This window comes from Trichechus manatus, unplaced genomic scaffold (assembly GCF_000243295.1).
Source record: "Trichechus manatus latirostris isolate Lorelei unplaced genomic scaffold, TriManLat1.0 scaffold00138, whole genome shotgun sequence".
NCBI lineage: Eukaryota > Metazoa > Chordata > Mammalia > Sirenia > Trichechidae > Trichechus > Trichechus manatus.
Window position 1 is genome coordinate 4,363,616 of NW_004444074.1, and position 12,450 is coordinate 4,376,065.

At 36.7% G+C, this 12,450-nt stretch overlaps 1 protein-coding gene across 1 annotated transcript in view; it reads right to left on the minus strand.

Annotated features, from left to right (window-relative positions):
* MYO1D (myosin ID) overlaps positions 1-12,450 on the minus strand; it is a 260,935-nt gene that overhangs the window by 130,116 nt on the left and 118,369 nt on the right. Inside the window, exons 9-13 of the mRNA XM_023739664.1 lie at positions 11,948-12,093; positions 11,755-11,869; positions 7,338-7,508; positions 3,717-3,787; positions 2,373-2,447 (exon numbers count right to left, since the gene is read on the minus strand). Coding sequence (XP_023595432.1) covers positions 2,373-2,447; positions 3,717-3,787; positions 7,338-7,508; positions 11,755-11,869; positions 11,948-12,093 — 578 coding nt within the window. The remainder of the gene's footprint in view (positions 1-2,372; positions 2,448-3,716; positions 3,788-7,337; positions 7,509-11,754; positions 11,870-11,947; positions 12,094-12,450) is intronic.

Below are 12,450 nucleotides of genomic sequence, written 5' to 3' on the forward strand. Positions count from 1 at the left end.
GTTTCAGGATTGTTGATTCTCTGTTTGGCTTAGTTTTTCGGATCTTTGTTGTGGAGGGACGGCGTGGTGCTTCTGCTTAGACCGCCATCTTGCCGGAGTCCCGGGTTAACAATTTTTATAAAACTGTTCTGTGACATTGGTTTGAATATTTACAATTTTTACAATGTGTCAACATTCTCGTTATGTCCATTTTACTTCCATTGATCTAGCCTCCCTTCCCCTCTTTGCCTTCTCATCCTTGCTTTTGGGTAAATGTTGACTGTTTGGTCTTATATAGTTAATTGTTTAAGGCAGCATATTACTTATAGATGATATTGTTTATTTTATGAGCCAATCTATTATTTGGCTGAAAGGTGACTTGCAGAAATAGCTTCAATTCAAGTTCAAAGGGCATCTTAGGGCGATAGTCTTGGGGGTTCCTCTAGTCTCTATTGGTCTAGTAGGTCTGGCCTTTTTTAGGAATCTGAGTTTTGTTCTACATTTTTCTCCCTTTCTATCTGGGACTTTCTTTTGTGTCCCTGGTCAGAATGGTAAGTAGTGGTAGCCAGGCACCGTCTAGTTCTTTGGGTCTCAGGTTAGAAGAGGTTGTGGTTTGTATGGGCTATTAGTCCCATGGACTAGTTTCTTCTTTGAACCTTTGATTTCCTTTATTCTCTTTTGCTCCATATTAGTAGAGACCAATAGTTGTATCTTAGAGGGCTGCTCCCAAACTTTTAAGACCCCAGACACCACTCACCAAACTAGGATGCAGAACATTATCTTTGTTATGTTATGCCGATTGACTAAGTTGTCTCTCAAGACTATAGTCCCAAGCCTTTTGACCCAGTAAACCAATCCCGCGAGTTGTCTGGATATGTCTAGGAAGCCTCTGTAACTGTGCCCCCACGTGGTCTGTTATATATGTGGATATCTATGCAGCACACACAAATGTTTATATACACATGCCTACAGATAACCTATACATGCACATGCATTTACTCGCATATGCCTTACTATACACAAATACACATCCATATCTACCTATATAACCACACACATATTTTTTGCTTGTTTTTACTGTTGTTTCAAAATTGTATATGTTATAGCATTTACCAAAATTGTCCCCTTTTCTGGTGTACTTCTTAGTGCCTTTATTTACCTTGGTCAAGTTGTGCTGACTTCACCCGTATATGGCCTCAATATCTTTTTGATGACCTACTGACCAACTGACAGAACAGACTGAGTAAATAAGTGAATGCAGTTCTCTAATCTAGAAGAAGCTGGCCAAGAATACCGGGTCTTCTTCATGGGCTTTCTTTCCAAAGCATACATAAAAATAAAAATAAAAAAAACCACTGCCAATGATTCTGACTCAAAATGACTATATAGGACACGGTAGAACTGCCCCATAGGGTTTCCAAGGAGTGTCTGGTGGATTCGAACTGCCGACCTTTGGTCAGCAGCCGTAGTTCACTGTGGCTCTTAACCACTGTGCCACCAGGACTCCAAAACATACATAGTGGGTTTGAATTTGCTATCTCCTGCCTGCCCCTGGGTTGCGCAAATGGTTTGAGCTGGACTAACCTAAAAGTTGGTGGTTTGAACCAACCCAGCAGCACCATGGAAAAAAGGCCTGGTGATCAGCTTCCATAAAGATTACAGCCAAGAAAATCCTATGGAGCAGTTCTACTCTGTAACATATGGGGTTGCCATGAGTTAGAATCGACTTGATGGCAACAGCTATCATTTGCCACAGTTTTTTCACATATTCTTGATTCATAAGAAGAATCCAGCCACACAGTCAAGGTCTATAATCACTGACACTAGACACTACTCTGGTATCAGAGTGGTCTCTTAGTTGGGGGCAAAAACACTATATTGAGAATCTGAATCTGTAAAGTTTTCAGCTGGGCCAGAGGCTTCCTGACACTTCTCCCATTACCACTGGTCTAGCCTGGGGACTGCTGAGTATACTGGTAAGGATGTCAGATGACTGACTGGCAACAGTGAATAGAGAAATTGAGGCAACCCAAGGAAATCTTGTTAGCATCAGTAAATTTATAGATTATATAATCATAAAACTGTTGCTGTAGAGTCAATTCCAACTCATAGCGACCCTATAGGATAGAGTAGAACTGCTCCACAGGGTTTCCAAGGAGTGGCTGGTGGATTTGAGCTGCCAACCTTCTGGTTAGCAGCCGAGCTCTTAACCACTGCGCCAACAGGGTTCCATATAATCACAAAGTGATATACTATTTCATCCATTAAGCATGTTGAAGCAGAACTAGAAAATCTGTCAGAAACTCTTTAAATTGTCACATAAAAATAATCACATACATATATATTATACAAAGAGCCTAAAGTAAAGATAATTAATAAAATTTCAATCCTACCTGTTATACATGAGACGCTTAAAATCTTGAAATAAAGTATCTTTATTTTTGTCAATAAAACCAATGACAGAATATCTAATAGAAAAAAAAAAAAAGAACAAAACATAGAAAACATGCATTATTCACCAAGCAAGAGCCATATTTAATACACATACTGTGTAAGTGGGGTATGCATTTTCAGGGGGTTAGATCTGTATGGTGCTGGATGTCCCCTCTTCAGTCTTCTGGAAGCTGGGAAGAGGACCAGAAAAAGTGGTATGATTCCAACATTAACGGCTAGTTTGGCAGATGGGGTGATAATTTTGAGTCATATTATTTTATGATTCTAGAGCTTTAATTTAAATCAGGAACAGCTATTAAAATTTCTTCAAATGTCTTTCCAGCATTTACAGAGATGATCATTTGCTTTCTTTGGCTTAATCTCTTCATGTAATGGGTTACATGAATAGAATTTCTAATGTAAAAAAGGGAAAAGGAAAAAGGGAGAACTTTAAACAATCATAATAAGATGAAGAGGGGTGCTCAATGGACAGACAAAGCATACTAAGGTAGTTATATTTTTTAAGTTACATTTTTTCTTATCAATTTCTAGTTTTATTGCATTGCAATCAGAAAAAAATACGCCCTGTAAGAATTTTAATTTTTCAAATATGGTAGAACTTTGTTTATACAGTTACTCGACCACTTACAGAACCTCACATAAAATAGTTATTCTCACCTCTGGGTCTTTATTCTGCTGTCTTTTTAGCTTGGAATGCCTTCTCTTCTCCCTCCTATCTTCCCAATTCCTTCTCGACTAACCTTTTGTTTTTTTTGTTTTTTTACTTTTTTAGGACTCAACTCAGATGTCCCTTTCTCCAGCAAGGCTTCTCTATACTTCTCACACTGGGTTAATTATCTCTCCTCAGTGCTCCCATAATGCCTTGCGCATCTTTAGTTTAACCTGTTCCATAGTTCATTATAATAACTTATGTTGTATCTGCCTGTATCCTCCACTAAACTGTTGGCTCCTTAAGCACAAGGCCCATCTTACCCATCTTTCTTCTCCAGTTCTTAACATACTTCCATGATTTATTTAGCCACCAATCAATTTTTTATTGAGTAGCAACTATATCAGGAATTGTGCTTGAGCACAGAGTGTGTGCTCAGTAAATGTTCGCAAAACAGAAATCAATGAAGCTTTGCCAAATTTTTAAAAAAATGAAGAGATTAAAATACATTGACATACAACATGACTATAAAATGCAACTGAATGGGAAAACAATTTATATTTGCCCTGGTAATATTTTCTGAAGTGCGGCTGCATGCAAATCAGCATGTTACATATCAAAATAAGATACTCACACTACGTCGCCTGCGTAATGCCGAATTCGAAAATCTCGATCAAACTCCAGCACTTTGTCTGAAGCACAGAGCTAAGAAACCAAGAAGATTATTTTAAAAACAGGCATTTTAGTTTTCCTAAAAATGTATTCCAACTTAAAATAAGATGATAATATCACAAACCACGATATTATTATGAATGTAATCCTATGGTGTGTGGCTTGGTTTTCCTATCTGACTTCTGTGGTACAGACTGTGAGCTTTCACACAATCTATTTCCCAGTGTCCTCTGTGCTCTCTTTTCTTCTCCCACTAGCTGGGGTGGAGATGGACAGTCCCTAGGAGATGGGAGAGCCAGAACATAAAACAAGCCTGGGTTCCTGAGAGACAACTAGACTTCTATTGTCTTATGACACTTAAATCTTGGCTGCTATTTCTTAATGCAGCCCAGCCTATCTTGACTAATACAGTTTCTTTCTCCTCCATGATCCACTTAAGGAGGACTGTATTATTATCGAGTGCCAACCATCTGCTAGGCATATACATCTCATTTAGTCCTCACAACTGACAGTTAAGGTAAGCATTATGATCTCTTACACACATGGGAAGTAAGGCTCAAAGGCCCCAGATTGCACAGCTAGTAAGTGGTAGGCCTGGGAATGATTCCTGGGACTGACTGCAATGTCTGTGCCCTCCTAAGTACAGAGCAGCCTGGCTCACCTGTCTTCTGCTAGTCTGGCCCTCCAGCCAGGTCTATCATTTCACAGACCAACCTCTGCAGCTCTTTTTTACTGAAGGGAAATATGTTATGGAAAGGCAGTTTTGCATGGCTCTGGTGGCCTCCATAACTTTCTGCAATTTTCCTTGTTAAATTAAAACCACAGAGGCCGTTTTACAACAGCAGCTAGACTTTTCTAGCCGCCCTGTGAAGGATCACTTGATATTCTATGAATTCTAAAACAGACATCTAAGAATCCATGAAGCATTGAATGCACTTACACACAAAACCACTTAGGTTCTAATGTTTGATAATAAACAACCCCAACAGAGTGGTGGGTTCTATGCAGATAACAAAACTGTAAAGAAATAGTCTATTAATTCAATAAGCAAATAATTACAGGAAATTAGAATCAGACTTCTGAGGTTCAAATCTTGGCTCTACCATCTACTCACTCTGTTTCATTTAATAATTATTTATCTCAGGAAGTTGCGTTAAGGATTAAATGATCTATGTAGGCCACAGTGTCTAACATACAGCGTGTGTCTCCGATAAATTTAATTCTTCTTTCCTTCTCTTTCTCTTATTAACCACTTCTACAAAACCTTTTCATTTATAAAATCCCCAAAGGAAAAGGACACAAGAGATGTCCCACACTAATTGAATACTTAGTGTATTCTATTAATATTAGTATAATACTAATTGAATACTGTAGCCCCAACTGATCTGAACACAGAAGATTTTAGATTATTTTTTACAATAACAGTTATGGATTTATCATTTAATTTGTATGTTAATATTCTAGATAGAAATTTTTTTAGCTTATTGAATTATTTTCAAGCTTCTCTATGATAACTTTAATGTATAACAGTTTAGCCCCTAATGAAACTACTGTTGCAAGCCAGAAACCTCTTTTTTCCCGTCAGTAATGCTAGTTAATCAGTAACCAGTAGCAAATGATGGTAGCTGGCTCAACATATAGGATAACAGTATTTTTTAACAGAAAGCTTTATAGTGATTAAAACATCCTAATAGCTTCATTATTTCATTTCTTTTCTTAATTAGACAAAGATTCTAGGAAAAAAAATACTTTAAAAATCTCTATCTCCACAGATAAATTGCTGTTTAGTATTTTCTATCAAATCAGTAGCAACTGCTTAAAAGTACTATGCACAGTTGTTACCTTAAGAAGCTTTTGAAATATTTGGTTGACAAATTTAATTCAGGTGTATAAATGGCCAAGGTGAAAAGTATCAAAATGAGGTGGATTTGATGTCTCATGTGGGACTCCCAGTTATTTATATAAATGAATTGGAGCCTTGCATGTTTTAGTTTTAAATTTAATATTCCATAAGGCTTACTTGGTATGATTTTTACCAGTTCAATCTGATTTTACGAACACTGATTGACTGCCTACCATCTGGTAGACAAAATGCTAGGCAAATCTCCAAAACCTGAATGGCGGTTAAAAAACTATCCCGTCAAAGACAGGGCATTTACCCATGTAGTCATAGCGTCTTTAAAACCATCACTCTTTATTATTTAGGTTGCTTTTAACTTTGCCCACTGCTCTGTCCCCATCATCTAGGATTGTACCTGGCAACTAAGAGGTACTCATTAAGTATCTGGAAACCCTGGTGGCATGGTGGTTAAGAGCTACAGCTGCTAACCAAAAGGTTGGCAGTTTAAATCCACCAGGCACTCCTTGGAAACCCTATGTGGTAGTTCTACTCTGTCCTATACGGTTGCTACGAGTCTGAATTGATTGTTTTTGTTAAGAATTTTGTTCTGTTTTTGTTAAGAATTTGTGGCATAAATGGGGAACAACCGAAGAAATACCTCTAACTGGGGCCCTAATATCAAAGGTCAGACTGTAGTAACCTAAAGTCAACTTGTAGCAGCGGTACTAGTCAGTCCTCAGTAACAGATCAATGAGAATATTTTAGAAATTAACTGGCCTAAAATAAATATCAGCCAGTAATCTATTTCTTGATGATTTGTGCTTTAACAAGGTAATTGTGACATCTCCCTATTCTGATTACATAATTTCAAAGGGGACAAAGTTAGAATATATATTTATTCATGCTAAAAAAATGGCAGTGTGTCAATGACATATATGGAATTATGGAGGAACAGATAGTCTTCCACTTTACTAAAGTGAAGGAGCATGGGGGATGCTTTACCTTCAGCTTAGGGCTGCTAGACAGGCCTGTATTTGTAGGGAAGACTCGGGGTGACGATGGTGTGCCCCTTCTCATTCCTTGAACACTACTAATGACAAACATACTACATGCAAGGCATGGCACAAAGGTCTGAGCTGATAACCATGACTCCCACCAATTATTACAGAAGTGTGATCTGTTTATGGCATTCATTTTTAGAATGTGAAAAAGGGGAAGTGAAAAGGACACCCATTCATTCAAGGAATGAGTTTCCCTGTAAGGTAAAACAACAATGAGAATTTCTGTGTTCAGGAAGGTCACGTCATCTGAAAAAGTATGGCAGAGCCCACACCACATTTTGTAACAACTGAGGATGAACAGTAAAAAGTCAAGGACAAAAGCTATTTTCAGTGCCAGAGTTATCAGATACAGGAGTAAAATTCTAGCAAATGAACAAGGACTCTGTACCTATTGGTTACAAATGACATCATGCTTTCTAAAGAATCATGTTCATTTTTCCTATTTCTAGCAAATTGAATAGTCTGGAGCTCCCTCTCCTGGATATTATGATTGTATCAATCTTGCCATCCTATAAAATAGAGAATTTATCCAGAGCAATAAATCATTTAATGGGTACCTATAGCCTTTCTTTCTTAGTTGTGTGGGAATTCTATTAACCCAACATACAAAGTCATTTAACTCTATCAAATAGGAAAATCTTACAGACAAAAATGAGAGGAAGTTTCTCATTAAACTTATTACCTTTCGACTAGAAAAATGGCCATGTTTGCCCAGTTTACTGTTAAGCGCTTCAAGGAACATTTCATCAGTGACTTTGCCAACGTTCATGCAGGCGTCATCTAGGATTGCAATGATGCCTTTGTGCTGCTGCTCCACAAGGTCCACAATGATCTGATTGTTGAAGTAATCAATCTGTAGGACACAGTGTAGAAGCAATACCAAAGGAACAGAGACCGTACAGGTAAAACACCAATGCCTCCATCTGCAGCAGGAATTTAAGCAAAGCTACCTTGACGTCAAATATGTTAGTAACTTAATGAGGTCTAACACTAAAATGAGCACATATTCTAACAGAAGTTAATTTTTAAATTTCTTTGGTGATTTTATATCATGGGAAACTTGTTCTTAGATGAGTACAGTCCAAAGAAAAAGTTATATTTTCCCATCACCAACTCTTACTTTAATTCTGTCTCCAGATCCCACACCCCACTCTACTCCTTCTAACCCTCAATCTGTTTTCGTTAACCACAAGACCCCTCCAAGCGTCAACAAATAACCTTAAGGTCTTATTTGATATATTACTTGATAATGAGGTTAAGATGTTACACAGAAATTGCACTTCTAGTTATGTGACTCTGAACGACTAAACTCCAAAAGAGCATCTCCTTCTCAACTTCTCTAAAGTTAAAAAGCATAACAGGTCTAACAAAGTTTAGACATTTTCTGGGTATAATATAAAAAATGTAATTCTGAAATGTAAGTATCGGGTGATTTTGCCCTCCAAGGGGACATGTGGCAATGTCTAGAGACATTTTTGATTGTCACGTCTAGACAAGTGTTACTGGTATCTAATGGGTAAAGACCAGGAAAGCTATCAAATACCTACAATGCACAGGACAGCCCCTAAAACAAGGAATTACCTGGTCCAAAATGCCGATAATACCGAGGTTGAGAAGCCTTGGTCTAGATATTTACTTTTATTGTGGGCATTTATTACAGTTTTAATTAGAAAGAAAAGTTATTTCTATCTTTGGAAAAAATGTCCTTAAAATACTCAAAAGGCAGAGACTCTATGATTAATGAAGAGCTTACATCTTAGACTTTGGGACTAAGGAGTAAGGAATTAAGACTAGGTTTTTTGTCCTAGGGACAAAGGAATTAAATTCCCTTTAAAATTCCAACTGTATAACTAAAAGGTCTGTACTGAAGATTCCAGTAACTTTTAGCTTGTAAGTTTTAGTTTGTAAGCATGCTTCAAACATTGCTCCAAAAATCTAGCATTCTCCACAGGAGTTTTAGGGGCTGGGGGTAGGGCTCCGAGCCTCCCATGCTCGCTCTAATAGAGCAGCTTTGTGTTTGAGAATCAAGTTCCCAACAACTAAATCGGTTTGTAAACCACAGCACTTTAACATGGGATGAATCAGAGAGACAACCAGACTTTATGACCCTCCTCACGGAAGCTCACACACAACCTATGAAATAAACCGGCAGAAAACAAACTGAACCCGAATCCAGTCAAGACTCTGCATCTAACAACCACCATACACGAAATATAAGAAACAGAGAAACATATTAAAATGACACCTCAGGAATGTGATTAGCAAAATCCAGACTGTGAAAAGAACTCTATAGAACAAACGACTTGTTCACTTCAACAGTAGTTTGCCAAGGAGCAAAAAAGAGAGAGAGAAACTGAGGGGCAATCTATTAACATGCAAGAGACCAATCAATTAATCACAATGTAAGAACCTTACTTGGATTATAGTTCAAACAAACCATAAAACAAACAAACGAAAAAAGAAAAGAAAGAAGCCCCCAAAACCCCACTATAAGACAATTGAGCAAGTGTGAACACAATGACCAGATATTTGATGACATTAAGGAATTATCATGAATTTTTTTAGGTATGATAATGGTATTGTGGTTATGGCTTTTGTAAGTCTTTGTTAAAGAAACAAACTGAAATATTTACAGATGAAATAATGCAATGCCTGAGATCTACTTCAAAATAACCTGGGGGCAGGTGTACAGGGTACAGATGACAAAAGGCTGGCCACCTACAGTTAATTGTTAAAGCTGGGCAATGAATACCTAGAGTTTATTATACTATGCTCTCTACTCTTAGCTGTGTTTGAAATTTTCCATAATAAGAAACTGAAAAAAAGAAAAAAAAAAAGGATGAATCATTCTGTTCAGAAGTTAGGGGTTTTCAAAGAAAATGCTGGCCCAGAATAGACTCTAATTTTGGGGGGACCCTGCACATAGTCAATGGTTTTTAGTTTGGGATTCACAGGACACATAAGCTAAGAATTTTTGCTTTGGAATAGCCTACTGCAATTGTTGACTCTTCTGTTTATCAACTACGTCTGTGAAATTTGATACTCTGATTATTAAAGAATATTTTTGAGCAGTACCTCTGAATCACATCTGAATAACGAGCATTATAATTAAATTTGCTACAAAAATCCAAGCTTCAGTGGTAACTGTGTATTACATTATACAACAGATTCATTCTAAGAAAGCTGTCTGTAAACTTAACTGAACTGAATCGAATGACATTTTAAATGTGCTATGAGAATTCATTATTGAAATCAAAACTGTAGGTAATCCTATTGTGAAGTAAATGTCAACCCACCCTTTGGTTTACCTGCAAATAGGTAAAGTTTACACTAATACACTTGAACAAATGTTTATGGTATTCTAATGTTTAACACACGATGGAAGGCAAAGATGCAATTTCAGGGAGGAGAACTCCTCATTAAAAAATTACAAAGCATTATAAAATGTGTATTATGGCATTACTCCTTTTTTTGAAGGAGAGAAGACAGAAAGCAGGAAGGTAGGAGGGAATATAAAAGTAATTTAATTTAAATTGTTGTGTTGCTGTTGAGTTGGCTTTGACTCACGGAGACCTTATGATTAACAGAACAAAATGTTGCCCAGTCCTGAGCCATCTTCATGATTATTGGTATTGTTTAGTGCCTTCCAACCTAGAAGACTCATCTTCCAGCACTATATTGAACAATATTCTGCTGTGATCCACAGGGTTTTCTGTGGCTAATTTTCAGAAGTAAATTACTAGTCCCTTCTTCCTAGTCTGTTTGAGTCTGGAAGCTCTGGTGGATACTGTCCGCCATGGGTGACCCTGCTGTATTTGAAATACCAGTGGTATAGCTGCCAGCATCATAGCAACACACAAGCCACCACAGTATGAGAAACTGACAGATGACGGTGGTTAATTTAAATACAGCATATCAAACAGCTTTTTACTGCTGAGGCACAATTTATATTGGATATCAAAAAATGAATATTGACTATTTTTATTGCCTGTACTACTTGTTAAGAGGATGAACACAGTTATAAATACAGAAACTTACAGAAACTCAGATGTTTTTGCATTTTTCAAGTTTGTTCTTGAAACTGTTTAAAAATACAAACTTAAAAGAAAAATTACCTGTTCTCATTTCTGTCACGAGCAGGAGGTCTAATCATACGGAAAAAGAAAGTCAGATAAGTTATGCTTTCTAGCTCTGATCTTGGGTGTTGGTACCCTGGACCAGTCTTACTTTCTGGCCGTATCTTACCAGACAGTTTCACTCTGACAAATATAAACGTTAATAAAGGGTCATAAGAAGAGAGATAATAACTGAACTGTGCTACAAAAAAGGAAAATAAATGGAGATGAAAGTTAATACAGGTGTTTTAATGCACGGGTTTCAGAGAATATGAACAACATAAACTGAATACAATTAAATGCCATTCAGTTTAAAAAGTGAGAAGGAAAAAGAAAAAAAGAAGGAAAGAGAAGAAAATAAATTTGGGAGCAAAGTTTAGCCAACTTAAGGCAAAAATTACTGCTACAAATACTTTATACATGATGCTAAACTCTAACAGATATGAATGAGAAAACCCATGTGGTATCAGTCACAAAGCGATAATACCAACACTAGGTTTAATTGGTTATAACTCAGCATTTGCTGGGCACCAACAAAAGAGCCTATCAAGAGAACATTGGTGAGATGAAATTCCACCTATCAACCTTAAAAATGAATTATATTTACATATCTTAAAAACAAAAACTAAAGTTCAGATGCTTCAAGAACCCAAGAAATTCAAGGAATACCTAAATTGTATTGTAAAAAGCCTTGTCTTTACTGAAATTAAAATATTTTTCCTAATTAAAAAAAAAATGTTAAAATGTACTTATAGAGTCCCATTGTGGATCACACATCCAGAAATTTGTATAGTAAAATTAGCATGATATATCCCATCTGTGCTAATCAGTGGTTGCACAGAAATTTTACTATCTAGAAAATGCTCTTGTACTTTGGTACATATCATTTGATTACACTCTCCTTTTGGAGTTTAAATGTTAAGATGTGACATTATCAGTAATATGTGAAACACACGTAGACATTTTTCATAAGATTCCACTCACGTGCTTCCAAGGGATCCCTTCCCGCTGATATTCCTCTTGTTCTTGCTTCAGGACCAACTGAATAAATAGCTGCTGCAGTTTCTCATTGCAGTAATTGATGCAGAATTGTTCAAAGCTACAACACAAGGAATAAATTAACTTTAAACACATAAAAAAATAAATAATAGGATTTTAAGGATTTCATCCAATTTACCTGTTGTTGTCAAAGATTTCAAAGCCATAGATATCCAAGACACCAATAACAGTGTTTTTCCCATGGATTGTAGTGTCATAGTTCTTGACCTCGATAATGTCATTGATGCGAGTAACAATCCAACAGAAAAGGCGCTCATATATGGCCTGTGAGGAAAACAACACGGTAAATCCTTGCCCATTTGGAAATGAGACCTGTTTGGATTTGTGATGAGTTTTAAATTCGTGTCTACTTTCTTTTTATTGCTTAGCACAGCCATTACTACCTACGTAGAACAGTTAGAAATAGAGATTTATCTGTTAAAAAACTACATGATATTGTTGATGTGTTGTGAGATTGTTAACCATTGTCATAGGGCAACATTTGTAGTAACTGTTAAATGGGAGACTATTTTGTCCTGTAAGACTTCATCTTAAGTGAGAATAACAGCACAATTAGAAGAGCGTAGTCAATGTCACTTAAATGTGTACGTAAAAAAAAATTTTTTGAAATGGCGTATCTTT